General features: G+C 42.5%; 5 protein-coding genes across 11 annotated transcripts in view; 4 read left to right on the top strand and 1 right to left on the bottom strand.

Annotated features, from left to right (window-relative positions):
- Positions 1-1,632, top strand: part of LOC125771111 (PDZ and LIM domain protein 3) — a 34,795-nt gene extending 33,163 nt beyond the window's left edge. For all 6 annotated transcript variants that reach the window (XM_049441379.1, XM_049441378.1, XM_049441376.1 and 3 more), the window contains one exon: positions 304-1,632. In XM_049441379.1, coding sequence (XP_049297336.1) covers positions 304-441 — 138 coding nt within the window. In that variant the 3' untranslated portion in view covers positions 442-1,632. The remainder of the gene's footprint in view (positions 1-303) is intronic.
- Positions 1,633-3,367: 1,735 nt separating this feature from the next.
- Positions 3,368-3,808, top strand: LOC125772417 (uncharacterized). Its single transcript, XM_049444119.1, has one exon. It carries the CDS (start codon positions 3,455-3,457, stop codon positions 3,716-3,718), a length of 264 nt encoding a protein of 87 aa, XP_049300076.1. The 5' UTR covers positions 3,368-3,454; the 3' UTR covers positions 3,719-3,808.
- Positions 3,809-3,911: 103 nt separating this feature from the next.
- On the top strand, positions 3,912-6,588 carry LOC125772415 (phenoloxidase 8). The gene is made up of 4 exons (XM_049444118.1): positions 3,912-4,724; positions 4,792-5,875; positions 5,947-6,202; positions 6,278-6,588. The coding sequence occupies exons 1-4, from the start codon at positions 4,200-4,202 to the stop codon at positions 6,477-6,479; spliced, it is 2,067 nt and encodes a 688-aa protein (XP_049300075.1). The 5' UTR covers positions 3,912-4,199; the 3' UTR covers positions 6,480-6,588.
- A 6,853-nt stretch (positions 6,589-13,441) lies between these two features.
- LOC125770391 (mucin-2-like) lies at positions 13,442-25,364 on the top strand. The gene is made up of 3 exons (XM_049439892.1): positions 13,442-13,724; positions 22,488-23,659; positions 23,731-25,364. Exons 1-3 carry the CDS (start codon positions 13,722-13,724, stop codon positions 24,251-24,253), a joined length of 1,698 nt encoding a protein of 565 aa, XP_049295849.1. The 5' UTR covers positions 13,442-13,721; the 3' UTR covers positions 24,254-25,364.
- The window catches only part of LOC125770398 (cysteine-rich venom protein 6-like), a 60,335-nt gene continuing 56,013 nt past the window's right edge, over positions 23,314-27,635 (bottom strand). The window contains exon 3 of one of the 2 annotated variants that reach the window (XM_049439902.1): positions 23,314-23,325. The gene's annotated coding sequence lies outside the window, so the exon portion shown is untranslated. Of the gene's footprint in view, positions 23,326-23,370; positions 23,383-27,635 lie in introns of those variants that run through there. The other variant, XM_049439903.1, reaches the window with a different exon arrangement.

Raw genomic sequence — 27,635 nt, forward strand, 5'->3', positions numbered from 1 at the left:
ACCAACTTTCAATATGAAACAATTCAATAAAATTTCTTTGAAACACGATTGCCTTATTATTTGCTTCATTTGGCTGAATAATGAATGAGCTAATAAATAATACTAAATTTGTTAGATATAACGAATGTGTTACAATTACATTAGAAAAATTGTGGAAGTTATAGGAATAAAATCCGCTTAATAAGTCGCAATATTAAATTAAATGTTTCAAAATTATTGTCTCATTTACTCTTGGTAACATACTGGATAATCGTCAAACAATCATAATAAACTGTTTTTTTTTCCTTTTGTTACATCCCACAGAAGCCTAACGCCAATCATCCTGCACCCCAGCCAGAGTTCGCGTACCGGGTCAACTCGATGGGTGAACCGAACGAAAAGATCCACCAGAGTGGATCCTTCAAACGTTTGATGCTACACGTTATGAGCGAAATGGACTAAGCGTCCGTCATCTTGCCATTTAAGAGCTCATCAATTGTTGCGCCCAGCAATTTTTCTTACTTGACACACACACCCATACAAACAAACAAAAAAAACACATACCCATGTAGATTGTTCATCGAAGCGACAGTATAATCGGCTTCAAAACGAATCCCATACCGTAGAGGTCCATCATTTTAATTCATAGAATGCACTCGATCGTAAAGATCCTCATTAGGGATCAGAATTTGTTAAACAACAACCACAACAAAAATATCTATCGATTTTCGTTGTATCTCTCAGCCCCACACATACACGCACACACGAAATTGTTCGAAATATATTTTAGACCTTAATCAACCCGCGGGCACCCCCTTGCCGAAATGTGAAACTGCGTGAATGTTTTGTAAATAAGCAAATGCTTCCACCCTGCCCATTGCCCGCATTGGAATCAGATTCCGTTGGGGTTTCTTTGCCCTTTTTTTTGATTCTCTAACCGCCACATGTTGATTAGTTCCTTCCCGTTTTTCCTCCCTATTGAGCTCACCCCCTCTCCTCCCCTTCCCTCAGTGTCGTGAATCGCCCATCGTGTGTTTTGCTGTAAGCACATTTGCATATTTAATTATTTATCTATATCAACGTATATTTACGCGATTGTATATTCTACACTGATCTTTTTACCGATTACCGCAAGGCTCACTGAAAAATTTGAGCAAATCAAGCGAAGCGAGTGTATGTTCTAGTCAAAAGCTGATCGTTGTTCGTTTGTAGCGGGATCCAACCCACCGTGGCATTCGGGTCCGCCGCGTAACGCTCAGAAGAAGTAGTTATCGTTTTTAATCAACATTACATATATCAACCGTTACTACATTTACTCGCTGGTAAAATGTTGTATGAAAAAAAAAAACACAATTTTTTGTATTTAATTTCGCGCTGAAGGTTTCCTTCCAATAATGGAGATAAAACCTTTGCACCGTTGTACGTTTGTTTTGCTGGAAGGGATGTGAAACACATTTGAACTCATCAGGATGATGGAATTTAAGCGAGTACATATGCAAATGCACACACATACACGTACTCTGAACAAAAAAAGGAAGATAGTTTAGCACGGCTTGATACGAGATATATCTATTTATTACAGTTTATGTACACAGTGATATCACATTACGATGAACGAAAATGCAGAATAAAGATGAACTTACTATAAAAATAGCTTCAGTTTTAACTAATGATTTGCACGTGTTGCATATATGTATTTGAGAACATAATAGTTGATTTATAGTGATACCAACATTAAAATGTGTTATTGATTAGAATAATTTATCGATAAATGTTTGCTTTTAAAACTTATAAGAATAATGACTGTTCTAGTATATGTTCTAATTTTAATTACTTTTCATATAAGTTCTATATTTGAGTTTTATTTTAAAAGTGATTTGGTGGATCATCACATTGGAGTAAAAATCCATGTTTAGAAGATGTACAAACTCATATTCTCAATTTAAGGCCACCGGTTCACATACTGACATATAGATGGCGCTTCAAATTTTGATATTACAGGGGCTCTCAACTTGTTTTGCTAGGCTCAATTGCATATCTGTATTTTCAAACATATTTTAAATGAAAACAATACAATACAGCACGACCGTAATAATTTCAAATCTACTAATTAACTAAAATATTTATTTCAAACACTTCAAACTGTTGTGTAAGTGTTTTAGAAAAAAAACTAGATCACGCTGTTTTTTTTAACAATTTCAAATATATTACAAGAGAAACAAAGGTTTGGCTATTTAGTTTTTAATAGAATATTGATCTCATCTAAAATTACGATTACTCAAATTAAATTATGATTAGAATTATTAATCTCAAATTAAACTATGATTACTCAACATACGACGATCGTAAATCATATCACATCTATAGGGATCGCGCTTTGTAAGAACACAGAGGATTAAGTATATCTAGTACACCATTACAAGGGTGACTCAGACATGACCTAGTAACAAAATAAGTAAAATAATTGAATTATAAAGCGAGATCAGGACTGTTTTAATTCTTACACCCTTCAATAACAGTTTGCGATGGAAGGGTGGAGATCAACACAACAACACCGCTGCATTACAATTATAACAAAAACATCTCCACGGAATTATCCCAGGCAAAACAGTGCAGAATATCAGCAACAATGTATTCACGTTTGAGAACTGTTCGTCTACAGCACACAAAGAAGGTTTCCATTAAATGTGTGACTCACAATATTCTTAGCGTGAAGTGAGTACAAAACACATTATTAACCAAATTTAATTCGATTTATCAATAGTATTTATCCAATTTGTCATGATGTTGTGAAGTAAACTTTGCTGACATGAAGCAATAGTTTATTGAGCTATTATTAAGCATACACGCACTCCACGGACGGTACGATAACAGCACGCCCTTTTATCTGATGCAATACCAACCGATGAAAACTCGCGGAAATCTTTTACATTTAAAAAATTACGGAAACACCCGCTACACGCCTCTAATTGTGCACTGCATGCGATCGATATTCGATTGCGTGAATTTTTGTTCAATGAAAACGTCTCTCGACATTGCGAAAAACACACGGAGCAGGTTAGATCTAGCGAAACAAAAATCACATCCCCAAAGGAAGTTGTACGGGCGGGGTGTTGAATGCATCGAAACAAAAGGCATAGCCTGCATGCAATCGTGCTGCATCAGAACAATCTGCACCGGTCGCAGTTCTTATCCGTTCCCACACGATTGTATTCTAATCGTCGGAAGGGGATTGCGCTGCGCACCTGAACCGGGTGTCTAGTAAGACATGAACGTTCTAGTTCCGCTAGATGCGACGCACTGATAGTCTAATTGATTGCTCACATTTCCCGCCACGTCTGGGGCTGGTGATGGAAATGTCTCACCTATAAAAGCTACCGATCGCATCCACAACCAGCATCAGTGTTCGGTTCGAGTGATCGCTAAAGTAACAAAGCTTTGCCGTTAAGCCCTACAGAAGTTAAAGTGATCCAGAATGAAATTCACCATTGCCTTCGTGTTGTTTGCGCTGGTGTGTGCTGTGTACGCCCAAACCGATGCCGCCAAGGATGCGGCAAAGGATGCGACCGACAAGGTGAAGGATAAGGTTGCCCTTCCCGATGCACCGAAGCTGGACAAGGATGCTGTCACCACACCGGACCCGAAGGATGCCACCAAAAAGGTGGAAGAGGCGGCTGGCAAGGCCAAAGATCAGGCCGCTGAAGTGGGCAAAAAGATCACGGACGCATTCAAGCTGTAAAACGGTTCCGCGCTCGATGAAAACCTCCCAAATATACATTTCTTACACATAACACAAGAAAGTCCAATAAATGTAGCACTTGGAATCAAACATGTAGTGAGATAAAAAAAAACAGAACTCTTTTTTTTCCTTAAACTATCCGAAAATTGACCTCATTTCGTACGCAACTCGGTCGATAAGTAACGGCAGCATTATCGCCACAGTTAGAACGTTGCGGTTTTTACAATCACTGTGATACGGAGCGAGTGGCAGAGCCCGTTCTAATCACACCAAATCTTGTGGTTAACTCTTTCTACTATAAAACACACCCGATCGGAGTGTACAATCTATCAGTCAACGTTTTGTGTTCTACCCAGCACAACCCCAAAACCGTGGCACAAGTGTGACAAAAGCAAAAGTCGTGTGATCTCCAAACTTCGCTACTAACGCTCGTGCTACATACCAACGTCGGAGTTATCGCTCACGTACCCCGCTTGTTACAATGTCAGAGGCAACCGATCTATTGGCACTGTTGCAGCGCCCGCTGGAACCAACCTTCCTGCCGAAAGATGACGGCAAGACGGTGATCGATCTTCCCGATGAGTTCCTTACCGATCGGTACCGTCCGATCGGGGCCGAACTGCAGTCACGCTTCTCGAACGATGCCGAACAGCGTATCCCGGTGCGACAGGGTGCCATGCCGGATCTATCGTTCGCTGACGGTATCGATCGCCGTGGAGCGTTTTCGCTGTTCATACCGAAGCATCGTGATGCGGCCGCTGCCCTGATCAATCTGTTCATCGAACAGCCGGACGTTCCGTCACTTATGAGTGTGGGTGCGTACTGTCGCGATCGGTTGAACGCGGTGCTGTTCCAGTACAGTATGGCCGTGGCAGTGCAACACCGTGAGGATACGAAGAATGTTAACATCCCGTCGGTCGTGAGCCTCTTCCCGGACCAATTTGTTGATCCAGCCGTCTTCCCAAAGCTGCGCGAGGAAGGTGCCGTCGTACAGCAGGAAAATCGGGTATGTACAAGAGCGTGGGACAATGGACAATGAGGGTGACTAATTTATTTTGCATTTCACTTCTTAGATGGTGATCGACATTCCACCAAATTTTACCGCCTCCGACCGTGAAGATGAGCAGCGTATGGCATACTTCCGTGAGGACATTGGTGTCAACATGCACCACTGGCATTGGCATCTGGTATACCCCGGTGATGGCCCCGATGCCGTTGTGCGCAAGGATCGGCGTGGCGAACTATTCTTCTACATGCACAGCCAGCTGATCGCTCGCTACAACAGCGCTCGCTTCTGTGCCAAGCTGAAGAAGGTACGCCACCTCACAAACTACCGTGAGCCGATCGTCGAAGGGTACTTCCCGAAGATGGTTCGCAGCTCGAACAACCGGTCCTATCCGGCGCGTGCGGCAAACATTTCGCTGCAGGATATCGACCGCATCGACAACGGTACGATCGTGTCGGTGAGCGATCTCGAGCGTTGGCGCGATCGCATTCACGAAGCTATCGATCAGGGCTTCGTGCTGGATAAGGAAGGTAATCGTATCGCGCTGGATGAGGTGCGCGGCATTGACATTCTTGGCGATGTTTTGGAAGCGTCCAGCCTGACGCCAAACATGCAGCTGTACGGTAGCCTGCACAATATGGGCCACAATGTGATTTCCTACATTCACGATCCGGACTACCGCTACCTGGAGGATTACGGCGTGATGGGTGACGTAACGACGGCGATGCGTGATCCAATCTTTTACCGCTGGCACGGTATGATCGATGGTATCTTCCGTCGGCACAAGGACCTGCTTACGCCCTATACCGCCCAACAGCTGGGTAATCCGGGTGTGACAGTGAGCTCGGTCGGTGTACAACTGTCCCGACCCAACACACCCGCCAACGTGCTGCTAACGTTCTGGCAGCGTTCGCAAGTGGATCTGGCGGCCGGTCTAGATTTCGGGCCGCAGGGTAATGTGTTTGCCTCGTTCACGCATCTGCAGCACGCACCGTTCGCGTTCCGCGTTGAGGTAAACAACGAATCGGGAGCAGTCCGAAAGGGTACACTGCGCATCTGGCTCGCACCGAAGGCGGACGAGCGTGGTACAGTACTTAGCTTCCGTGAGCAGCGTCAGTACTTCATCGAGATGGATACTTCCACCGTAACGTGTAAGTAGTGAACATTCTCCGCTCGCTTCAAAAGGAGATCGTTTATTCTTACGAGTTGTTCCGTATTTTAGTGAATCCTGGAATGAACACGATTGTACGCCGTTCGGATCAATCGAGCGTTACTATCCCGTACGAAAGGACGTTCCGTGCCATCGGTACTAAATCTGTCCCGACCAACGCAGACCAACTGGCTCAGTTCCGGTTCTGTGGTTGCGGCTGGCCACAGCACATGCTCATCCCGAAGGGTGCACCCGAAGGTGTACAGTTCGATCTGTTTGCCATGGTTACCGACTATGAGGACGATTCCGTTGAACAGGAGCTCGATCCGTAAGTTATGCGCGGATACATATCATTCACTTGTGATATCTGATTAACGTTACTATTATCCCCCCAAAAATACAGTAACGCTCCATGTAACGATGCGCACTCATTCTGCGGACTGCGGGACAAGAAGTACCCGGATCGTCGCGCTATGGGTTATCCGTTTGATCGCCGTGCCGCAGATACCGTACGCACGCTTGATGACTTTGTCTCACCGAACGCCAACATGAAGACGGCTACGATTCAGGTGAAGTTTAACAACACCGTGATCGCGCGCACTTAACTCAATGGAAATGTGTCTACATTGATGGCAAACGTTGGAAATTCGGATTGAAATTTTCTTTGAAAAAAGAAAACTTTACACAAAATAAACAAGCATATATAAAATTTTATTACGATGTGTTGTGAGGTTCTTAACCCATGGTAGGTGTGCAAGATTCCGTCACGGTAACGGTGACCCGAGTCGTCACTGTACTTGTTGACGTTACGATGACGGTACCAGTCACCGGTATAGTGAACGTGGTCGAGAAGACTGCAGTGGAAGTGGTTGTCGACGCTGGCAGCGTGATTGTGGTGCTTGCACTAGACGACACAATAGACGTAGATGTTGGTAAGGTTGCCGTTATCGGCACAGTGGTCGGAAAGACGGACAGATATAACTCCGTATTCGGCGCCAGGGTGACAGTTTGGGTGCTAGTAACTACCGAAGTTGTTGTAGAAGTTTGCGTACTGCTAACTGTTGTCGTCGATGGTGCTAGTGTCGAAGTGCTCGGGATACAAGTTCCAAACTCCGTCGGAAAGTGATGGAGTAAATCATGATGATGCAGCAAATGAAGGTTCGAGGATCTAACGCTGATCAGCAAAAGGAGGAAGATGCCACGCAAACTCTTTGCGTTCGTAGTGCGGGTCAACTGCTGCATTTTTTTGAGACACGATACTCACTTGTGCAACGTCAAATTTCGACTAAACGAATTTGAAAGGAGCTGGGTTTTGTGGAACAGTTTAATGATCTTTGTCGACTCTTCTTACATGGTGGATCTTTTTGTTTTTGGATCACGCCATTAAAACCAAGAAGGGTAAAAAACTTAACTTTATTTTCGTTTCTTGCAGCACCGTAGGAAAATGATGGAATATTTTGTACTTTGAACAGTAGTAGATAATTATTGTTTAATCTTAAGATCTTGTTCTTGGGTGTATGTGATGGTGTATGTGATAAACGGCGCCGGCCAACATGGCAGGACCGAGGTTCAAATCCCATCCGGACCGTCTCCCCGTAGCATGGACTGACTATCCTGCTACTTGCTAAAATAAGTCTTGATACGACCAGGCCGTTCTAACCGGCCAAAAAAAAGATCTTGTTCTTAACGAAAAGCCAACATTATACAAACCATTCAGTCATACGGTTTAATATTCGCAATCAGTAAAAGATCAGTTTCACAAGACAGAACCCTTAGGGGGATACAAATACGAATAACTGTTTCATTCTCCAGTGAAAGAACCGGATTTGGTTCTTTAACAAAAACATCCACGAAAAAAAGAGCAGAGCAATCAGTACTTTCCATTTATAACCTGGTGCAACTACTTTCCAGATGCGCAAGGTTCTGACAAAATCGGGTAGATCTGGTTTTTTGGTTAGTCATCTTGAAGCCTTCGATCAAGTCGCAGCCAAAAATCTTCCGTTTGCACGTCTTACCATGGCGAACAATAAGTTGCATAAGGTAGCTAATTAGTTGGTTAATATTTTCAAAATAAGGATCTAATCTCTTTCACAGCTGTTACTAGTGGTGATACTACTCTGCCTACAAAGCTTAGGATGCGCATTCCACTATTTGCACCACGGTGCACACTTCACCAATCATATCCATTCGTTGACACTTACCTGTTTTCGTACGGTGACAGAACCCACCGTCACGGAAACGGTTCCGGTGACAAGTTTTACCACCACCACAAGTACCGCAAGTACGTACACCGCCATTACGCCAAGCCCGATACAGCTGACCGCAACGACCACGGAGACAATTTTCACCACGGTTTCCACCATCGCACCGAGCACGACCATCACCATCACTAGTACGAGCACGTTCTTTTCAACGCCACCGATCGTATCAACAGTTACAACTAGAACCAGCACCATTTATGTTTCGTCAAACACGTTAGTATCGTCAACGATTACTACCACCTCAACCGCTACGATTACTTCGACTAAAACCTCCAGAATTCCGATGTGTAATTAGTGTGCCCATAGTGTCACAGGTAGTGACACCAGTGAAATATCAACCACGTGTCATAGCCACGTAGCACGATGAATGATCAAACTGCATTGAAAATATATTTGACGCTTGTAACTGCATTCCTTTCTTTTGTCGTAAATCACTGCGCAGGTGTAAATTCTAGCGTTTTTCATCTTCAAATCGCTGCATCATTTACGACCTAATGCATTGGTACTAACAGGTTTTTCATGGGATTATTAAAATATCTACAACAAAAAATCATTTTTTTTTTTCAAAGTAATTTAATAAACAGCAAAAGCAAGGGGGTTTGAAAGTTCTAAGCAAAAAAAATAATTTAAAATTAAATTATTGACTTTAATAATAATGTGTTTTTATTCAAATGAGTTCGTCTTTAAAAGAAAAAGTATTTAATCAAATTTGTTTTTAATAATAAAGAACTTTGATGTTTATTTCATTGATTATTTTGTTGTTGTTGGCTTAAGACAAGCCCCTTTTTAGACAACAATTGTGGACGGCAAGCGATGAAAGATGTTGATAATATTTGAAAGACTAAAGAACGTAGTCAGAAAAATATTGTCGTATTTTACGTATATTTTGACATATACATATATGTAACATATTTTTAGTTAAAGTCGTAATTAGAAAACAAGAACATAAAACTGAAAGATTGTGTATCAGATCTGGTTAATGCCTGACCTAAAAATAAGCACTGTCCTTTCTCGCTGCCCTTTCTCTCGGTGACGTTTGGCTCAAGTAATAAAAATGTTTTCGAGTGTAAGACATTGCATGACAGTTTACTCACGTCACATCAGATGCTGTCGAATAGTAAACAACAACGAATGCATGGGTACATGAATATCAGGAAAATTTAGTTTTAAAATGTTTTCAACAGCTAATCATTATTATAGAAATGTTGAAATGAAATTTCGATGGAGATTTTATAAAAAAAAAACTTTTGCATTGCTTTTCCTTCTATCGGTCTATCATGACTGCAATACGCAATCAGCAATTCATTTACAATTATTTATAATTTATTATCATAAACGATTACTAAATGTTTGCAACATTTTAAAAATGTTTTCATTGCATAAACATGTGTCCAGTTAGTATTCGTTCTTTTTAGTTTTATAAAATTTCACACCAAAAAAAAAATTTCTTCGCACCATACCTCCAGAATTAGGAATCCATCCAGCATTATAAATAACAAAAATAATACACTTAGAACTGTTCGGTCGTTAAATGCTCGACGACTCGGAACAACCTTCAAAACCGTGCACATGATCGCATGGTTAACGTTTGAAGCGTCTCGCGCATCCAATGAGTTCATTAGAATCTGCCGCAGCAGGTTGTACACTCATGCATGTGCTGCAGCACCATTGGTCCGGGTCAGAAGAAGCTTCCAAAATACTTACGAAGAGCCCCAAAAAAAAATAACCCCTCTACCGCATAAAACGTGGTAAAAAGCCGCACCAAACCGTAAACCCCATGATGTCAAACAGCATCAGCACCCGGAGCAAATAATCACAAACATTTTCGCATAAAATTATCACTTCCCCTGCACGGCATATGCACACCCTTTTCCCAGCTTGCCACCGCAACGAGATGGCTGATGGGGTGGGTATGGGTGTGTGTGTGTGTATACGACGAAAAGATTGTGTCGGTACCGCAACACTATGCTTAAGATATGGAGTAGCGTGGTAGTGATGTCAACGTGAAGCAAAGTGAAGCGTTTCATGATAAACGATAATGATGGTCGATCACTTCTGATCGTGAACCTCAACCCAACTTCTGCTTCTAATGAGCTAGATCGGTTAGCGCGTTATCACTTGTTTCCTGTAGCTCACTGCATATATTCGGGCGTAGCAGTTCTATTGGTATGCGGTTTCTTCCCGCAAGGATCCTCTCCATGTCAACCGTTCGATCGTAAACCATTAATTTTATTTTTTAAAACAAAAATAAAGCTATTTCGAAGCTATCGCGTTTCTATCTTCATTCTCACAAGGGTAAAGAAAAAGGAAACAAACAAATTGCACTTGCTATATGTAGTAAAGGATTATGTCATTCTCATGTCCATAAAAAAAACGTTCACAACACCCCGAAATCGCTGTAGCATGCAAAAGACCGCTCATTTACTTGCCAAAACTTGCTTCAAGCTCCCTATCGGTACATCCTTTATTCTTTATCACTAATGATGATATATGAAGATCGAGCGGTGTGGAAATATTGTCAAAAAAAAAACACACACACACTTTTAACTGTGTTTAATTTTTAAACTTTGACCTTTTCAACAAAGAAAATATGACTATATTTTGTTTCTCTTCCTATTTCTTTGCCTTTGAAGTTAATTACACCGAAAAAAAAGACAAAACTGCAAACAAACATTTTATTAAAAACATCGAAGAATGGTGAGTAACACTAATCGGCCTTCCACAGTCTTTATGGGTAAAGAAATTGATCCATTACTCATATGGTTGAGGGTTGAAACAATAAACCGCCAATCTTAATTTAACCATTAGCTATCAAGTTTTATGTCCAAATCAACACCAGCAAGCACGCAACAACACAAACGATTTGCATACGAGTCGCTCTTACCGTTACCGGACGACTCCACTATACACACGTTTGATCCAGTTCTGGTGCAAAAATAGAACGCGTACGATCGATTCTGAAACTTATTTTAAAAGCAGAAGAATTTCTTCCAAACTTTTTTCATACGACATTCATGACGAGTCTCATTTTTGGCATCTGGCAAACATCCTTGTGCGAGCTTGAATCGCGTTTCCTTTCTAAGCTGTGTTTCCCATTGCTCTGTCCCCAGCCATTCAGCAAATGGTCGAGGTTGTCGATCGAGTTAAAATTAGTCGAAATGTTAAAACTGGATACCTGCACGATCGTAGACACGAAAGAAGAGACCGGGAGAAACGGGACAGGAAACCACACACTATGTTAAACATTTTGCATAAATTTCCTCGCCCAAAAACCATCGCCGAGGTGATCTTTTTTATGTTTCGTTTTTTTTTTTGTTATTGTTTCCACTTCTAATTCCATCCTCTCAGAACTGGATTCGATGGAATGGAACAACTTGACGCAAAATGTTGCTACAAGGACGAGACGACAAAGATCATCCTCGTGTTCGAGCGGACGCGAACAGGATGAAGCATCATGAACACGTCGGGCTAGATTCCACACCGTTTGATACGGAAATAAAAAAAGCTTTTTTTAACGTTGGTTGACTATAAAGTTCCCGCTTTTTTTATATTGATATTATTTTAGGGAAAGTGTTCGTCTGGCAATGCCTTGCTTAAGGCAATAAAGTAGAAAGTTTGAAATGAACTATTTCTTTTAGGTCGTTCTAAAACTTATTCAAGCTAAAAACAACATCTTAAGACAATATCGGAAAACATCGGTGTAAAACTGTAGCATTTGGATGTAGCATAGCCTAGGAAATATTGATGGTCCTAGTGAACCATCGTCCAACCGTCTCCTTGATATTCAAACTGGTTTAACCCTGAAGCGTATTAAATTATTTCTTCCTTTCTATTTGAGCGATAATCAACCGTGCAAAGACGCTTGTTCCCACAAACTATTCATCTATCGCCGCGACGTATATCAAGATCATCAGAATACCTCTGCCTCAATTTTGCCAGCAAGGCGTGAACCATGGTGACTCATCCTCCGTTGACAAAACCTAAACGACAAGGGAAAATGCGACGATGTGATCCACATGTTGACACATTTTCATTCTCATATGGGAATTTTATACACGATTTGCAATAGATAAGAAGCCTTGACTTTGTGGACGGGAGCAACAGCCTGTCAGGGATGATACATTCGTTCATGGAGGACTGATTTAGTCACTGCAGTACTGCAATTTGGCACGAGTTGTGTAGAAAATGCGTGTATGAATATCTTCGAATTACCCACCAGCACACGACTGAACCGGGAAGCAAGAATCGTACGTTGCAAATGTGATGAGCACCTGATGATCAGGTGAGCAGTGGGCAGTTTCAGGCGCGGATGAAGATTCCATAAGGGGCAAAGGGTACGCGTGTGTATGGTCAACCATATTAATGATGCTGTGCGAAAGAGATGCAAAAGCTTCTTCTTTTTTGTTGTTCAAGATCGTCAAGGGAGAAACAACCCCCTTTGAAGAAGTTACTTCCGATACGGGAGATGGGGCTCGAAGGAGGCCTTACAAAAGATCACTTGTAGATCGGGTATAGTGTGGATATTTATTTAAGACTTTATTTTTATTTATTGATAGCTTTTTTAGTAAAAGAAAAATAGACACATTTTACCTTCTTTTTGGGAATAATTTTCGTATAAAAGAAATGACAAATAGTTACAGCGCATCGGGTTAACTTTAGAACATTTTTACATAGTTCAGTTTCGGTTCTAAAATGAAAATTTTTTTAACACATTAATATCCTCTACTTTCTTCTTAGGATTTAAGTGACTTCATTTCACAGAATGTGTACTTAGTGATTTGTTATTTTATCAAGGGCAATTTTTAATAAAAAATAAACTTAGTACGTATATGAAAGTTTTACAACTTAACAATCGGAATGGGATCATTGAAAGTTTAACTGCAAATTTTTTTTAATTACCTTTATTATTTATTTTTCATTTACCTCCTATGAATTTATGGTTTTGGAATTCAATGGTAAACATTTTATTGATACTAAATATACTAATGATTTCCTTGATTAGTTTACTAACCTTCATACATTACATATGATTATTTATGCAATTATACTCTATACAAAGTTATATCAACTTTTTATTTGAATTAAATTCAAACTCCTTTATATTTGAAAATAGACTGTACATTTAATGTAAACCATAAAAATAGCGTCTTGTTTCTACAAAAGTCTCCCAAGCGCTCCAGTCTCCCCGCTAGTGTGCGTCCACTATCAGCGGCCGTATCTAGCCATCGGCGAGAAGAGCTCGAGTCGCTTCACCGGCTCACCGGTAAGCTGTATAGCGCACCTATAAAAGCATCCTGCGACGGGTGAACAAATTTCAGTTTACCACTTAATTTTCGGTCGACAACAGCCGGCATATCTGTACTGCCCGGTGACCGGTTTTCCCCCGTCCGGTGAAGTGCGTCACGCCACCATAAACCCCGTGCAGAGTGCTTTTCCAGCACTACATGTGCGTTCGTGTGTATGAGGTGTATTTAATAGATTGTAACACGACGTTTGCAGGACTCGTGCAATAAAAGGATACCGGTGCTTAGTGGAGTAGTGTACAGAGCTACATAACCAGTGACTTACCGTACAGTTGCGTGAAAGATGGTGAGTGAACTATCGATACGATCAATAGAAGTGAATAGTTCAGGTGCTGCTGAATGCTTCCTGCTCGCTGATCGCTAACCGACGCTTAGAAGGTCAATAGGTCTTGCAGCTTTTGCTAGCTGATGGGAAGTGCATCCTACGTCAGTGTATCTAATATGAGCTGCATCCAAGTGCAAGTAACAATGTGCAACCGGTCGCAACAGGCCGTGAAATGCACGTGAAAGGCGTCATCCTATGAAGGCGGTGGCAATTAGTATTACCTTGACTAGGTGGTAAAGCTTTTGTACACCGGACTAGCTAAGGTGACGGATTCTGTGTCACGGAGAGCTCGAATTTCAAGCTCATGGGTGAACTTGAGTGAACTTAAATATGAGCACACCACTATAAAACAATAGCATAATACTTAATTATTTCAAAGTGTGATATTCAGGCATACCGGAAAAATATATACTTCCTGGACATTTGCCTGCATAAATACAACATTAAGAATATATTATAAAACAGAGCAGTAAAAAAACTCCTCCTTTTTAGATGACTGATAACATTCAATATGTGACGCATGCTGTCAATGACAATTGACAGGTTTTCTGACTGATCAGTCAAGCTCCACTTGGGGAGATGCTAATTCTGCTAATTTAATGCCTCCGTAGCCTTTTTTTTTGGAGGACACACATACTCATATTAGCAAGCCTCTAATCTGGAGCCATCGACTCAGGGGTGTAAACGATTCTTCCTTTCTCTCGCACTCTTATAGATCGTTTCTATCAATCGTGCCTTATCAAGCGACGATGATGAATAAATAAGCGGATTTTCATATTATTTACGTATTTTAAACTGCGCAGGTAGGAAGTGGATGGATTTGTGGCAGTTTCAACAACATGGCGAGTTGTAATATTTCGCCACATTTTAGTGCACACGGTTAGTGGACACAATTGATGCATATAAATAGATTATACTATGCGATTTGCAACATCTGACATAAAACTAGTTTGGTTATTGTCAAACAAATGAATTTTATAGATCGTAAAAGAAATCATGCAAATAACTCAATTTCACCATGGACACTTTACTGTAAGCAGGTTCCAAAACAAACTACACAAAACTAACCTCGTCCATTTTTCCCGTGTGGTCCGAAACCAACCATTGCAACTGATGGACCGAGGTCTTAAGCTTGTCTTTCTCACCACATTACCATATACACGAGAAACGAAACGACAGAAAGAGTTCGTAAGTACCTGTGGCGCATCTTGTCCATAAACTAGCTTCATTGCTAAATCACGCTCAGCGACCTCAGGTGGTGGTCGGATCCATAAGGGACAATGAGGAGGGCACCCGAACTGTGTGCCCAAAAATCCCCATTGCCCAGAGCGATACACCCTGCGTCATACATATTAATTCATCGCGACAACACATAGAAAAATAAACAGGCAGAAATGTATCTCTCACCGTATCTTGGACATCTCCGTTCGGTTCAGTCCGTCAGGGTCAGGGGTTGTTCGTCCGAATTGGACGAAAGCCGAACAAAGGGTGAGTTCAGGCTGAATCAGAAATAAAATAAACTATAACTTGATTTTTAACAAATCATACTTAACGACACTGCGCACAACTCACCCATATAAGGTTGGTACGCTGTAAACAAGTCATGAAAGAACATTTGCAGTAAAACGAACACAGAGATATAAATTCCTTGTGGACGGTTTTTTTTCTTAATTTTTTTTACCGTTTATACTGCAACGAACTCCTGGCATCGTTGCAGTGAAAAAGCCAAGCCCAAAAAATGTTCATCTTTTGCTGCAAAATGTAATCGCGATGCAACTGCTGCACGGACAACATTAAAAAGCTTGAGGGTTTTGGAAGTCGAACGAGAAAACCAGTTTCCAAGTTCGACGGGTTCCATTTCGTTTGCTTTTATTTACCATTTTACTCGCTCGGTAACCTGCTACGTGAACCTGAGAGAAATTTTATACACCATTCACACGCGGTAGGTCACGTACATGGGGTAGGTTTCGTTTCGAAAAAAAAAACACTCTCCCCGAAGGAAACATTTGCAAACACGCACACCAGAACGACCAGAATGACGGACGGATGAAATGCTGCGGAAGAGATAAATCGTTTCCCATTCATCTACCGCAACTAACGGGTGTGTGAGGTTTCGTGAAAAATTGGCACAACATTTACCGACGGTGAGTTTTGACGACGTCTGACAATGTTTTATCATACCCAAAATCTGATACACACCCGACGATCATTATCGCTTATGGTCAGCAGTTTTCTCCTACAATCTTGTTTTATCTACTGGCGTTTTGTCATCGTGCTATAATTGGTACATGGTAAAACAACCGAGCTGAAGTAGGAGTTTTCTGATGAGAAAAGAAAGCTTCTTAAAAAGAAATCTTTTGCTTGCAAACAACCGACTTGTTGTTAGAAACTATTTGCGGATGTATGACGCTTTTTTTTCGTCACAAAAATAAAAGACCACCGAGAATGGTGTAACCCCTGTACCACCCCATTTCGCTCAAGGTCGCAATGATTAATGCATCTTTTATTCTGCAATTTATCACAAAGCATAAGGAAATCGAATGTTTCGTTTCGTCCTAACGCAGCGTGCAACCGTTGCATTCGACGATGGTTTCTATACATCATACCAACTAATTTGCATTTTTTCGCCAATAAAAATTTGCCAGATCCTAATGGTGGGAGTGCATTGGAAGCTCTTTTTTGTCTCATTTTCTTGCAAACCATATTTGATACAACGCCCCCTTCTGGTATAAAATACCTTATGCTCGAATTGATTTATTGACGGGTGGCTGTTCTCGGCGCAGCGGTATAAGTTACGAGGCGGATGTTTTCGGCGTTTTAATTGAGATGCTAATTAGTGGCATGGCGGAACACGGACGAAACAAAAAAAACCGCCTTGCATATGATTAGTTACAGCCGCGATGGCATAATAGTTCACACCAAGTGTGGAGTTGCATATAAATATGTTTTAATCTGATACAGCTAAATGGCCATTTTCATGCGATTACTTCTTAAAAGGACTGTTTACGTTTTTATTTTTTTTAAATTAGTTCACCTCTTTTTAAGTTTAGACCGACATTAAAAATGAAAATACTTTTTCAAATTTTACTCTAAAACTAGCCCAAAACGAACTCAGCATACCTAGCTTAGTCCTCTAAAACATTATTTTGAATTCAAGTTTTTCCAGCGCACATTTTAAATGTCTTAACTTCACATAATCAATATTTCCTTATCATTGACTTTTATGGGGGAAGAAATAATTATCGAGCACTCAATGATTTTTTCAACTAATCACCAGAAATCATTTGAATCTGGCTCTTTGTCGGTAAGAAAACATTTCAAAAGGTCTAGCGCTAGAAACGCTTTTCCTTAGGTTAAACGTATTTCCACCTAACTCCAGTTTAATTTTTACCGCATGACAAAGTAAGCAATTGTTGCCCGTTTTATCGATGAATACTTTCAGATAAGTCACATTTTCTTTATCTGAACACATGGTGAAAGAACGAAACTATGATCCAAATCCAGCTTATGATCCGGCGATCTTGACTTCGTTCCAATTATCACTATTGATTTCTTATCGCTCACAATCACAGGATACAAAGATCGAATTTATTTTTCTACTTCTACTTTTATGACACTGTCAAGTCAGGAATACTTAGACCTGAGTTTGGGGTACGGTCAGGATATGATTTAATTTAAAAAAATTTATTACCAAAAGAACAAACTAACCTTCAAAGTGAAGAATTTTATTATTCACTAAAAATACTGACGAAATAACTTACTTTCAAAAAATCGTTGTGCATTGACCAGCAAAGCATCATACTTAATGGCATTAAAAGATCAATCCAAATTAGTAACAAAATGTCAGTCGATCATTAATTTGGCCGTTACTAAAATTCCCTGTAGTACAATAAAATTTACCACCATGGTTGCTAAATAAAATTCTGCGAATCAATTTCGGACACTCCTAATTATGGCATGCAACTGATGTATTTCCCCTTTTTGCTTCGTGCGGAGAACAAATATCCTTGCAACATTAGCAACGATCATAAAGTGATGCTTCTTCCGACAGTCGGTATTTTGCGATCCACGCGCAACCGAAACACGCACCCAGTATTATTAGCTAAATACTACCCAACGAGCAGTTCCCATTCGAAGAGCCGCTGATCAAGCCTGGAACAGGTTTTCCGGTAGAGTTGGTCGTGGGCAGGTGAGACTTCTTCAAGGTCGTCTGCCCATGTCCGATGCTTTGGAGGGTGCGTACCCGGGCGGTGGTCGATACCAGCACGCATAACCATTCCCAAACGGTTGGTTGATGGTGTTGCTGCCGATGAACTTGCGCGCATCGATTCCGCCTAGTGCCGAAGCTTATTTATTCAACCGATTCGAACTCAACTCTCAATGTCAACCTGTCATTTCAACGGGTATAAAGTATTGGTTGTCGTTTGGTTTGCATTTTTTTTTCTCTACGTCTATTATGCTGGTACAAGAAGATTCCACACCGCGATCGGTGTGTGTATGATTCGTGAAGGTATTCCGTTCCGTACAACCGTACCGCGGAGACTTGAGTGGGTGAATGAGGCACGAAACTTTATCGCGATTCTAACGACTTTTGGGGCGATATGCGGCGATAGGAATGCTGCTGCCCGCATGGTTGGTGGTGATGATTTATCATTATTTTAATTGTAATGACTTAAAAGATACTCATACAATACGATTCGGTTTGGAAATACGTTTTTCATATGCTTGCCTAACGAAATCGTTTGAGACTGGACATTTTTTTTTCAATTCCGGTAATCCGCCTAAATATTTTTGGAATATTTGAATAACATTTATATGTACCATCAACAACTTGTTGGTCCAGTTTGAAGATTAATATTTCCATTATAACCAATGCAGATTAGTTAATGCTTTAAGGACGCTGCTTCATTCGTTTTGTTGAGTACCAAAATGGTTTTTCGATGGGGAAAAAATCGAATCTTTCAAACCAAACATGTTTTACAATGACAACCAGCTGTTTAAACATCTTCATTCCGTAGCGGTCTCTGAAATGGTTGGTGTTAATGAAAAAAAGCTACTCACAAAAAGGTAAATAGCTCATCCTGAAATAGCAACAAACCTGCCGTTGTTGCCTACCGCCTTGATCATTAAATGATCGTTTTTGAAACAACGCACAGCAAAACGCAATGGCTATGGCAGGAAGCGTTCAACCGAAGGACGCAACGAGCATACATGTTTGTGCTTATCACGCTACACGGTTTCTTGGCCACTTTTGGGTCAAAGTTCCAGCGACCCAACCACACTGTTACTGAGCAGAGCTGTGGCGTAACAAAGAGTGGTTTTTTTTTGTAATACTCCAAAAATGTATCCCCCTTTAATAGTATACAACCGAAACATTTTACCACTTTAAGCTATTTAGGCAGACAGATATGGGAAGATGCTATCTGCATATCATACTGGCGATCGGTAAATTACAATGTACCATTTATTGCACTTCTGCCACCATAATAAGGTTCGATCGATCGATTCGATTACGTACGAGCGTATCGTATCACAATGTATCCTCATAAGCTCATGTGCAATTTAAGGCAGTGATTAATGTGTATTAATTATTTTAAACGTCACCGGAGACATGGCTTTTGCGTACCGTGGACACTTGTACCTTATGTTAAGCAACTGTTACACCTAGGAATAACCAGTTTTTTGTCATCCTTAATTAATTTCTTTTCGTGGGTTTTTTTTTAGCTTCCCATCTTGAAATAAAGATCAGGAATGTGTTGATTACACAATATCAATCTTCTTCACACACCACGAAAATTACTACACCGCCATGCACGGTGATATGCAAACAGAATTAGCTCAAATGTCAACATGACCGCTGGAACATTCCTATACCCTATGATCTCATCCGTTTGATTCGTGTTGAGGTTTGGCGATCTAAACGGTCAACTGTTTTTTCGGTACCATTAACATAAATCTATATCTTACCGAAAGTTTCTAGTATGTGTTTTTAGTAGTGTTTCTCGAATAACCCCAAGTCTCCCGTTTCAACGCTAAACACTAGACCGCAAGCGACGAACCTCTTTTTTTTTCGTCATTTCATGGTCACCGAATGGGTGGAGCATTTGTTATTGGCATTCCGGCATTCCCGTGCAGTAGATAACTTTCAATCAAGTTCAAAGCTCTAATGTCATCACAACCGAATGCATTTATCGCGTCCCGATGTCTACCATTAAGTATCGTGTTTTTTGGTGTGTCCTCTAAAATGAAAGCTCTTTGCAGAGCTTTTTTATATCATCTTAGGAGTTTGGTTTCTTTTTTGCTCTGTGGGTAGATTTGTTTCGTTTGACTGTATGGGTGCCAAAAAAAAACCCCGAACGGAGCTATTTTTGTGATAATAAAATGCAAATTTTAGCATGAACGTCTGCGAATCGGATACCGCAGGTCCACATTTAGAAATACGGCGGATGAAAATAAGCATCCGTAGAACTGGCTCCGCAAGGTGTAACAGTGATAATGAGGCAGAATGAAACAAGCAGATGAGCAGAGCAGATATAGGCGGCAAACAAATAAACATGTGGCCGGTTGGCGAACATGCAAAAGAAAACCGGTTGACACTTGGTTCCCAGGGTGCTTGGTTGTTGTTTTTTTTTCTCCTTTAACATAAATTTTTAATTTGCCGACATCTCAAACTATCCCCAGGTGGGTCATCGCTAGCACAAGGATACACCTTGACTTTGGGAGTTTCAGCTAACGCGTATGTTTGGCCCCGGTTTGTTGTGGCTCGCAAACAGGTTCAGTTCATTGGACCCTACTGACACTCTGGGAGGCCTTAATGTTGTATTGTTAGGATCCTTCTTCCCGGATATGTTTGCGATATGGCTGTGGTACACTGATTTGAAGTAGCCAAGAAGATGGGTTAATGAGATTGTTTGACTTAACGATTGATTTTTAGGGAAGCGAAATAGAATAATAAAAACCACATATTAGATATTAGTAATCAGAAACATTCAAAACGAAAATACTTCTTATCAATATATTACCAACGTTCTAAAATAAATAAGCAATCTAATCAAAGTTTATCAGTCAGTATAAATATAGAATTTAATCAAAGACGTGTCAATCCCCACCTCGTAATAAGGGTATAATTATTTTATTACCAATTTAATTGCTTTTTCTATCTAATAATATACATGGATGCGTAATGTCCAGTATATTACAACTACGACAAACACACGCAAAGTGTAATTACGTCTTTGAAAGATGCAACTAAACGCTCCGCCGATTAGTGTAGCCCGCCCGCTGCCTTCGTGATCTTCACCTCGTACATCTTTCTCTTTTGCCGTCGGCAATGAAAAGGATGTCGGCAAGGTTGGACCGGTGCTTAATCAAATCGCACCGATCGCACACGGTGCGATTCAACGCCCAAGGAAAACTTACTAGTCAGCCTAAAAACCGGATAAGTCACTCTCCGGGAGGGGCAACCCCGGTGCTGTGATCGTTCTAGCCTGCAAATAGAAGCATCCGTGCAGCGAAAAGGCAACGGGCCGTGAAAACGGTGCGGTAACACATATCGTAACACACGCTAACGCCCCACCGGGGGTCCCTTATTTTACATTCATTGCCCATTTGTCCAGTTGAAGCTTCATCCGATGATGAGCTGGTTAATCGGGGTGCCATTTACATGCGTAGATCCGTCACCGGACACTCGGCTGCTGGTAGAAAGAGCTTGCATACACGGTGTCATTGATGGTGTAACTAAGATGTACGGAGTGTAACAGCATTGGAACTACATTATTCACACCGTCCTATCATCGGTACACGATCGCAAACCGTCTGACATCGGTGTGTAGCCACACAATGTAGATGAGTCGCGTAAGATCGGTGAAGAATTAAATGAGACTAAACAAATTCTGCGAATGCAAAAATGGGATGGATGAGAGCAAAGCTTGGTTGGCGATCGGTGAACGATGATCAAGTTGTGCAAATAAACTCGTCGGACGGATTTACCAAACAAACGCAACCCATGACGCAACGATGCTGTACGCATTGATCTTATTTGCAAAGATTGAACGATGACATTGCCTGTGCTTTGTATAGGAAATATGGTAATGAATGAATGTTGTCCATGAGGCAAAATCACATACTATGCAGAAATATAGCTTCCTAAATCTTCTAAACGATCATCAATTCATTCATGCAGCGGTGATTAGCAGTTCCCCTTTTTGGGGCCATTTCAATCACTTCGCACGCATCCTCGCACGGCTCTAATTGATAGATAAATTGACCGTTTCCTTCAACTACCTTCAACGCCAGTAGCAGGCAAACACAGTTAACCTTTGTGCAAGCACATGCATTCCATTAGCGCAATTTATGTATGTGGTCGGTTGTATGGCAGGATGAAGCATCGACCTCAAGCCGCTTGAGACCGTACGCGAAGTTTGATAAATATTATTCATCGAAACGCCTCCCTGTTACCTTCACCGAGTGATATTTTAAAATAGTGGGCCGGTATTTGTATGGGATTTTTGGGTAATGATTTACAGTAATGTCAAACAGCTTTATTTGCAGAGTTTTGAAAAAAAAGTTTGCTTTCGAATTTGGAACGTTGGAAATGCAAGATTGTTATTATTGCTTGAAAATGATGATTTTGAATTTGTGTATACTGTTTATATATTTTCTAGACAATGTCAATATTTAGTACATTCACCTTTAATATATGCTTACTTTAATCTCTCATTTCAGATGCGTCAACTGCTTTCAATTCTCTGTCTGATGGCAATATGCCATGCAGAAATACCAGTCTTTGAGATTGGTTCATTCCCCGCGGATACCGACACAAAGGTAGCGCCGAGTCAAAAGCGAACCCAATTTGAAGGATATGTTGTGGAAGAGCCCTCGGAACAGCTAAAGGAACCGTCCAACCAATGTGTAGGTGGACCGGACAAGTGTGGCTACGTCTACACTAAACCCAAGTGCCCATGGCAAGATGGTCAGGCACAAACCACCACCGAAACGAAGACCGCATTTCATACGGAGACGATCGTGCAGACGAAAACGGCTACGGTAACTGAAACCGTTCCAACCACCGTTACGACGACGTTCACAAGTGCAACTCCGTTCTGTGGAGCAACCAACACCTACCTGCCACCGGATACGACTACTACCTTACCGCCGGACACTAAGACGGTCGTTGTAACGCCGCCACCTGTAACAACTACCAAGACACTACCACCGACAACGACCACCATCACGTCACGCGGTCCTCCATTCACGACGGAGCGTACCATTACTCCGACTACCACGATCGTCATCAGTAAAACACCTTTTGTGACGTCAACGCGTACCGTAACGCCTACCTCGACTAGCATTATCACTGCCAGCAGTGTTTCGATTACGCGCACGATCACACCGACTTCGACGTACATCTCGTACATGCCCTCGACAACGATCACGCGTACCGTAACGCCAACGTCCACTAATCTTTACTACGCCGACTCGGTCACCGTCAACCGTACGGTGACACCGACGTCAACTAATGTCTTCTATCTACCGTCGACGACGGTCAATCGCACCGTAACGCCTACCTCCACGAATTTGTTCTACGCCGACTCGGTCACTATTAATCGCACCGTAACGCCTACCAGTACCAATGTGTTCTATCTGCCATCGACTACGGTCAACCGTACCGTAACGCCTACCTCCACCAATGTGTTCTACGCTGCCTCGGTAACGGTGAACCGTACCATAACGCCTACCTCTACTAGACTCTCCTATCTCGACTCGGTCACTGTAGATAGGACCGTGGTGCCGACATCAACCATTGTCTTTACGCTGAACACAACCCGTACCCAGACTCGCACGGTAACGCCAACTTACGTCGTACAGCAAACGGCGGATACCACTACCGTTACTAGGTAAGTAACACATTCGGAGTAATGACATATACTAATGAGTAATGACATATTCTAATTCTTTTCTATTTCAGAACTCTTACGCCCTCGTTCGTCGTGACCGAAAGTGTACCAACGGTAACGCTTACTCGAACGTTCACTCCATCCAGCGTTATTACAACGACGGCATCCACAACGAACGTGATCACGCGCACGGTAACGCCACAGGCAACGAGCACCACTACCGTAACGGCTCCTGTTCGTACGATCACAGAAAAAGCATCCACTACCGTCACGGTAACACCTCAACTTTCGGTAACGCCCACTATCTACTCAACCGTTACACTGCCACCGGTTATTAAGACTGTATGTGAACCGGCCCGAACCTATCTACCCGATCCAGGCGTTACGACCATCACCCGTATCCAGACGGAAACGAAAACGGAAGTATCTACGACCACCGTAATCGCTTGCACACCAACCAATGCGTACCTGCCGGTAAAGGAAACCGTAGCCGCCAATGAGTTGTCACCTGCCTTTGCCCGTGTGCCGGATCTGCACCGTGAAGTACTGCCACCGCAGGATGACGAACGTCAAAATTTGATCTGGAACGCTTAATGCTCAAGCACGAGTAAAACGTAACAAGCAATCAGAATAGGAAGGAGAAGATGAAACAAAAAAAAACAAAACAAATACTCATACCTTCGTTGCTAAGTGTGGAGCTGTAGGGTGGGCTCGTATCCACTCAAACAGTCCAGTGATTAGTTGTAGTAAGACCGTCGCCTAGGACACGTAATACAATGTACATAAATACTCTCGGAGCGGACAAAACTAGATCGTTGGAGTTGTTGCATCCTTATTTTTACCGTCCCCAAACTTCACTTAACTTGTTTCTCTGTTTGCTGTCGAATGTTGGAAAGCCCAGCAAACACCAGGACCGTTCAATGGCTGCCCGCTTGTGCCTTCTGTTTCAACACAGCAGCAAAAACCAATAACAGCAACCTGGTTGTGATTCACTTTAATTTTTGTGTGTAAGTGTGAGTGTGTGTGCGTGTGGTGTTCATAATGATTTCACAAATAAAGTCTTTGATATTTCAAAGGAAAGTTAGGCGTGTGAATTTATGGTTGCAAGAAAGCAGGGAGTTCAATCAATTGAGAAGAAATTCTTGTTTGACGTATGTATATCAGCACAAAAGAGGTTTAACCTTTTCACCATGGGCTTAGTTAAATCAAAGCAGCTGGGTGTAAGACGAATAAGAGATTCTCTCGCTTTCCTCTTAGCTTAACGACCTTTAAAATCATGCCGGCCATTTCTGGCTTATTAGATTTATGTTTAACACATCGGATCGGATAGTCAGCAATTGCTATGGGGGGACGGCCCGGATGAGATTTCATACCCGGTCCTATCATGTGGAACCAACACTGGGCTGCCCGAATAAGAGATTATAATGTAAATGTAAAGAAATGTGAATGACAAGGAAATAGTGAAATAGTTAGAATTATGAATTCGAATATATCCTATCACAATGATTTATTTAGTATTATTAATAAACAGCCGATTATGAAAAGGATCTAGAAGATACGAAATATATGGGTACAGTGCAATACCAACCAACAATAAGAACTTTTATAGAGAAGTTAACATTAGCCTGAAAATTGACGAATTGCCAAGGAATGCAAAGTTTTTTTTTTTTTTTTTTTTTTTTTTTTTTTTTTTTTTTTTTTTGTTAACGGGGAGGGAACCTTCAAAAGGTACCCACCTCGAAGGGCGGCTTGCGGCTACAAACCAATCCCTCCGAGATGGGTTATGTGGGATTCATCGTGACGCTGGGCCCGAGAAGCGGACCCGGCAGCCGATGGGACCCTAACTAAACCACTCCTCGACCTGATCCGAACCCTGCCGATGCGCTTGATGTGCGTAGTACTCCATGCAGGAACGTTTGTGCGATGCACCCATCCTGTTGACGCGCTGCTGCTTTCCAATGCTGCTACTGCGTCATCCGTCCTAGTTGTCTCAGCTGCTGCTGCTGCTTCGTGCCTTCCTTCCGCTGCTGCTGCTTAATTCCGCCCGTCCGTAGCCGCTACTTCCGGTGGGGTCTAGCTCCTGCTGCTGCTCTGGTTACTCGTTGCTGCTGCTGCTGCTTCCGTTGTCGTCATCCTTTGGTGCGGTCACGGCGGCAGCTGTTGCTGTCCCGTTTGTTCCGTGTTCCGCCGTCGTTGTTGTCGTCTCCGTCTGGCCGTAGGTGGACTTTCCTCATTCCATCTCACTTGGAGGTTTCTGAAGATGGTCCTTGCGGCGGTCCGGACTGCTTCCCATGTGTTGCTGTTGGCACACATTTCCGCTGCAAGATTTTCTATCGTCAAGCGGGTGTGGCTCTGCTGCTGCATCTCGTGTTGGGTTCGAGCAAACCGTGGACAGTGGAACATTACGTGGTCGACATCTTCCACTTGGTGTTCACACACCGGGCAGTTTGGCGAGCCGTCGAGGATGCCTTTTTCGACGAAGTAGCTCCGGAGAAACCCATGCCCTGTAAAGAGTTGAGAGAGATAGAAATCAATTTCTCCGTGCTTACGATTTACCCAGGACATAATGTCCGGGATAATTTTCCTCGTCTTCATCCCCGGCGATCTCGGCTGCCCCGCTCCGGCTGTCCATTGTTGTTGCCAGCGTCCCATGGTCTCTTCCCTTTGCCGCTTTCGTATGTCTGGTCCTGGACTTCCCCTCGCTACCTTTTCGTCGTGGCAGCGGATGTCCTCCTCTAGGAGAAGGACTAACGGGATAGTGCTTGCGACCACGCAAGCGGCATCGTAGGAGACCGTTTGGAAGGCACTGGCCACTCGAAGAACTCCTGTGCGGTGCGTCCTCTGAACCGTGGTCCGGTGAACGTCCTTCTGAAGAAGCGTCCGTCCCCACGATGGTGCCGCGTAACGGACAATGCTATTCCCAACGTTAACCAAGGGTCTCCTTCTGCTGCTTTTTGGGCCACACTTATTCGGCATCAGAGCGGTCAAGACATTCGTGATACGTGATGCCTTGCTGCAAACCTTCTCCAAATGCCGACCGTGGTGCTGTTTGCGGCAGAGCTCGACCCCCAGGTACTTGAGCGATTCAGTGGATACGATCGTGTGTCCCCCCGCACGTAGTTGACCTACCTGCGGGTTGTGATGAGTGCAGAAGATCATGTAGCCGGTCTTTTGATGGGCCAGCTTCAATCCCACTCCATCCATCCAACGCTCGATCGTCTCCAGATTCCTCGTAGCAAGGTTGCTGATTTCCTGCGGGTCCCTCCCTATAAGGGTGAACGCCACATCATCAGCAAACCCTATAATGTCCGCACGCTTTCCGAACAGCTCCAAACGAAGAAGGTCATCGTACATAACATTCCACAGTGTTGGCCCTAGGACCGAACCCTGCGGGACACCTGCCGATACTGGTAACGAGACCATTCCTTCATCCGTTTCGTAGTGGAGCGTGCGATTCGTGAAGTAGTTCCGCAGCAACGCCTGGAGGTACGGTGGCGTGTTCCTTCGCTGCAGAGCTGCTCCGATCGCTGTCCAGTTGGCCGTGTTGAAGGCGTTCTTCACGTCGATTGTCACCATCGCACACAGTCGATCGCCCCTGCGCTTCTTGTCGAGCGCAACCCTTCCGTTGGCAATCACCCTGTTGATGGCATCCATGGTTGAGCGTCCTTTCCTGAATCCGTATTGGGCATCAGCGAGACCGCCCGTTTGGAATGCAAAGTTTCAAGAGCAAATATTTACTGAACTAGATTTTTGCCCAAATATTTTTGCAAAAAGCTAACCATCAGCAAGGAGCTTTCTACGCTAGATCGTGAAAGATCGTAAAGCGTTTATACACGTCGATCGCCAAATAAAGCAAAACCTTCTGGTGAAATATAAAACTATCAAGGTCAAAACAATAATCCGGAATTAAGCAGCAGCAGCGGAAGGAAGGCACGAAGCAGCAGCAGCAGCTGAGACAACTAGGACGGATGACGCA

This window comes from Anopheles funestus, chromosome 3RL (genome assembly GCF_943734845.2).
Source record: "Anopheles funestus chromosome 3RL, idAnoFuneDA-416_04, whole genome shotgun sequence".
NCBI classification, from domain to species: Eukaryota; Metazoa; Arthropoda; class Insecta; order Diptera; family Culicidae; genus Anopheles; species Anopheles funestus.